General features: G+C 35.5%; 1 protein-coding gene across 1 annotated transcript; it reads right to left on the bottom strand.

Moving 5' to 3' along the window:
- Positions 1–478: 478 nt before the first annotated feature.
- Positions 479–1,499, bottom strand: LOC137640902 (uncharacterized). The gene is made up of 2 exons (XM_068373361.1): positions 1,361–1,499; positions 479–1,218 (listed from the first exon to the last, which is right to left on the bottom strand). The coding sequence occupies exons 1-2, from the start codon at positions 1,497–1,499 to the stop codon at positions 479–481; spliced, it is 879 nt and encodes a 292-aa protein (XP_068229462.1).
- Positions 1,500–5,286: the final 3,787 nt, after the last annotated feature.

Raw genomic sequence — 5,286 nt, 5'->3', positions numbered from 1 at the left:
CCAATAATTAGCCGCCAACAATTTGCCGATGATGACAATTAGCCACAACTGACAATTCACCACCAAATTATGTTATTATGAAAAAAAGAAGTTAGCGAAAAAACTAAAACTTCTCTTTGAGAAAATGCATATTTATTTAGTTATTGCATTTGAAAATTATAGGCGAAACCTCTCTTTAAAAAAAAAAAAAAAAAAAAAATTATTTAATCTAGTAATAAAGGTTATAACATTTGAACAAATGATAAAAGTATTTATTCACATTTTTAAATTATGGGACAAACCCCGTAAATATTCAATACAACTTCTTTCGACATCATATTCTTAAACAATTTTCTTAATCCATTTGTCCAGATCTTGGTATTTTTTTTAACTTATGGGAAGGATCATTTCCTGCGATAAGATGCTCCATATACATATCTCTACCTTTTTGGATTTTGTTTAGAATTTCAAGAAACTTCCACAGTGTTGGATGATGGCATCATAGTTCATAAGCAAGTTTTCTGTGACACGCCTCTGCATAGTTATTCGTTCGATCTTCGTCATTCAGTGTGGTTTCATATACATTCCATAAATCATAAGGGAGTATTGGGTTCCTTCTGTTACCACGTCTGTTATAAACACCAACATAATTACATTCAGACCAAGTTAGTACTGGTTCAAGGTCGGAAGGTAACTCACTGGCTAAGGCATCAATATGAGAATCAAGGTCAGCCTGCGGTACAAAGGCCAGAGCAGTAATCCTTTTTGTATATGTTGCAAATTCAGGATCGGTATTGTATCGCCGTCGAAGTCCACTTGAAGCTATATGTCTTTGCATGCTCTGCACTAGATGAAAGAAGCATCCTTTGATTGTAGATTCTGGGAAACATTTTCTCACTGTATTGATCACTGCTTGCTCAAAATCACAATGAACATAATGGGGAGCTAAGTTGGGCACTAAAGACATAAGCATTTCAAACATTCTCACATATGTAGCATACTCTTTATTTGGCAATTGTTGATAACAAATAGGATGTACTCCACCAAGCTTTTCAGCTAGAATGGCAAATACTTGATGAAACAATTTTGGTGGTATATTAAAAGTACCGTCGATATACAAGCTGGTAGTTACAAGATATTGCAACCAAGGCTCTCTGCCAAAGATGAAAATCCCTCCTCGTCCTGGTCCGCTATCTGCTAACAGAAATTTTTCTTCTCTCCCACCCACACGCTCATACACTTTGTATCGATTTGGAATGATTAAATTCTCAAGGTCAGTTGGACAAAGGGGGGCGGCACTGATCTCTTTTCTTTTTCTGTCTTATTGATCACTTCATGCTGCTTGCACGGGGCATGGATGCTTGCACTGAGTGAGACATACCAGAAATACATTCATTGATCACAACACTTGGTGGTTCCATGGTATCTTCTGATCGCCGTATCAAAGATGTTTTAACTTCAGCTACCTCCACAACTGCAGCATCAGCCTCATGTGAATGAATATTTACTTCTATAATCATTGTATTATTTTTTGTGTGGATTCTTCCTTTACATCGGCCTCTTTGCTTGCATCTCCAAAATTTTACTTTTTCGTCGATTTTTGAACATTTATTGAACACATATATAAATCCATCATAAGTGAATTTCTCCCTTCCTTTTTCACTTAATACGATTGAGTGATTACTGGCAGCCATTATAAAATCGAAGGGATACTGAAGTTATCTATATATTCATTTATAATATTGTTAGCTATTTGTATTTTTACAATGTTCAAGAAATGTTTTGAGTAAAATAGGTAAATTAGGCAATTTACAAGATATGGTAATTGTTAGGACTAAAATAGCTAAGTTAAGTAGTAATTGGTAATTATTTATTTGCGGTGGCGAACTGTCCCTGGTGGCGAATTGTTGGCGGAGAACTATCTTTGGTGGCGAATTGTTGGAGGCGATTTGTTATTATTATTATTATTATTATTATTATTATTAAATGCTAAACTACAACCCTAGTTGGAAAAGCAGGATGTTATAAGCCCAGGGGCCCCAATAGGGAAAATAGCCCAGTGAGGAAAGGAAATAAGGAAAAATTAAATATTTTAAGAATAGTAACAATATTAAAATAAATATTTCCTATTCAAACTATAAAAACATCAACAAAACAAGAGGAAGAGAAACTAGATAGAAAAGTGTGCCTGAGAACTCTAACCCAAGGCAGTGAAAGACCATGGTACAGAGGTTATGGCACTACCCAAGAATAGAGAACAATGGTTTGATTTTGGAGTGTTCTTCTCCTAGAAGAGCTGCTTACCATAGCTAAAGAGTCTCTTCTACCCTTACTAAGAGGAAAGTAGCCACTGAACAATTACAGTGCAGTAGTTAACCCCTTTGGTGAAGAAAAATTGTTTGGTAACCACAGTGCTGTCTGATGTATGAGGACAGAGGAAAATCTGTAAAGAATAGGCCAGACTATTCGGAGTCTGTGTAGGCAAAGGGAAAGAACCATAACCAGAGAGAATGGTCCTATGTAGTACTATCTAACTAGTCAAAGGACCCCATAACTCTCTAGCGGTAGTATCTCAACGGGCGGCTGGTGCTCAGACCAACCTACTACCTACGGCGAATTGTTGGAGGCGATTTGTTGGCGGCGAATTGTTGGCGGCTAATTGTCATAATCCGGGGGCAAGTGATGGGATCAATGTTGGTGCAATCAGTGGAGGGTGGTTTGAAGGGAGTAGAGGGGCATTAGGCGCTTGGACAGCTTCTGACAGCAGGACTGGGGAGTCTGGGAAATTCAATTGAGGCATTGGTGGCAATGGGTGCTTGGGTTACTGCTAAAATCTTACATTTGGTCATCGTGCACTGATCTCTTGAGGCAGGAACTGAGAGATGTTCAGTGTTAGGCATTTGCCATCTCAACATTCTGCTAAAGAGTGAGTATTCTTGATCTATCAACAATTGCATAATGAATATTGGGATTTATTTGAAAGAAGACATTTTATCAGCACTGGGTGACACTATTGTTTATGCTAGGCTCAGGAAGGCTAATCGGACATAAACTATTGGGGAATAATGAGACACTCTTTTAAGGATTATGTGAGCTATGCGCAGGAGCACTGGGGAGCCTATAGATCTACCTGCTTAGTCATCAGTAGTCATTCCCTGGCTCTCCCTGGTCATAGCTTGCGTAGAGAGGGGATTTGGAGGCTGATCATATTCTATATATGTTCAGTTTCTTAGGGAATTATCTATTAACATAAAATAAGTTCCAGTGGAAATACCCTCCCAAGATAGAATTGGGTATTAAATGCCATTGTAGTTAATATTTACATTGAAATCATGGGTGTTAGTGAAATATATTCCTCATAAAAAATAACCATGCATTGCAAACTCACAATTCAGCTATCATGGTGGAGATGGGTTTATTTCAATTCAATGAACAGATTCCTGATTTTGAAAACAACATGTAAAGTGACTTATCATAAACTCTAGATGGCTCAGTAGGTAGAGTCCTTGCAGGCATGGTTTTCGGTTGAATAGTCAGGGGTTTGAATCTCTGCCCGCCCAGAAGTTATTACTATAAAATTAATTCTAGTTGATATAATCTCCCAAGATAGAATTAGGTATTAAATGCCGTTGTGTTTGATATTTACATTGATTGAAATCACGATTGCTAGTGATATATATTCATCATAAGAAAATAACCATGTGTTGAAAACTCACAATTCAGCTATCATGGTGGAGATGGTTTTATTTCAAACCTATGAACAGAATCCTGATTTCGATAGAAATATGTGCGGTGACTTGTCATAAACTTATATCTATCTTGATGGCTCCGTTGGTAGAGTCTTCACAGGTATGGTCTTTGGTTGAATAGGCAGCGGCTCGAATCTCTGTCCGTCGAGAAGCTATTACCATAAACTGAATTTTATTGGACATATGCACTCAAGATACAATTCGGTATTGAATTCCATTATGGTGGTTATATATATATATATATATATATATATGTTCACAGGTCCCTTACATACACTCAAAACAAAACTGAATAATTATTTTTAAGAATTACTTAGAACCCCTCTTACATTGATTCTTTACTACGGGTACGAGCGAATGGTGAAATAAACACTGGATATTGTAATAATATATTCTTTACAAAATAAATATATTCGATAAAAACTGTGACACTTTGAAAGAATTTTCATATAATAAAATAAATCACTCGAAGAATTAAGTATAAACAAAACTTAGATTAAGATAAAATGTTTCACTCTGAAAATTGTATAATCACTTGGCATGAAATATTTAATTTGAATAAAACCTTACACTAAGATAAAGAAAATAATGATAGTCTAATGCTTCAGCTCATAAAGAACTTACATAAAATAATTGATAACTTATTAAATTCAGGTATTTTTATAAATCTTGCTGTGCCAGTTACAAAGATTTACATAAAGCCAACACTGACCACAACATAGTAAAATTAAAATCAACCTCAACGTCTTCCCTATCGTTTGAACACACGATTTATGTTGGGACAAGAAATCACTTTGAAGAGGATACACTATAGGTACTAAAGAGTGAGAGGGATGAACTTTAGGAATTTTAACAGGATAGGCAGCGTTTCTTCTGCTGCTATGCATCGCTTGGGGCACATATATATGAACTTTGTTACTTCTAGAGTATTCTGATAGATTATTCTCGTGGCTTGGGGCAGGCCCCTTGCGACGCCAGACTTACCAGCTATCACATATCAAACAGTAAAATCAACCTCACTGCAGGTCAATTTTATCTCAGCTCTCTCCACTCACCTTCATCCTCGGAGATAAAAAAAGATACAATCCAACACCAGAGTTCTCGATAACCTTTGAAACAAGGGGAATTATAAGAATTACGTATTATCTCACAAACATGACGCAATACCTCATAAGAATATAAAAAAGATTTACATAATCCCTCGTTCATATGTTATACAGATTATAAAACTCTTAAACAGTTAACGTAAGACTTCCTAACAAAATACCTGAAATAAAAAGTTAATTCGTAAAAAAATAATATAAATTTACATACAATGACTTGAATAAAGAATACAAATAAATTAACGACAAAAGTCTTATGTTATTTACATAACAAACTTATACCTACATGAGAGGAACTTGCCTTAAGAGCTGGCTATACTCCTCGAATACACATAATATATATATATATATATATATATATAAATCAAATTGATAAGTAATTTCCTCTACACTACACCAGATTCGTGAGTATATATATATATATATATATATAGAGAGAGAGAGAGAGAGAGAGA

Source organism: Palaemon carinicauda, chromosome 5 (assembly GCF_036898095.1).
Source record: "Palaemon carinicauda isolate YSFRI2023 chromosome 5, ASM3689809v2, whole genome shotgun sequence".
In the NCBI taxonomy this organism is placed as follows: domain Eukaryota; kingdom Metazoa; phylum Arthropoda; class Malacostraca; order Decapoda; family Palaemonidae; genus Palaemon; species Palaemon carinicauda.
Note: the sequence above shows the minus strand (reverse complement) of the source record. Positions and strands in the feature narration are given on the sequence as shown.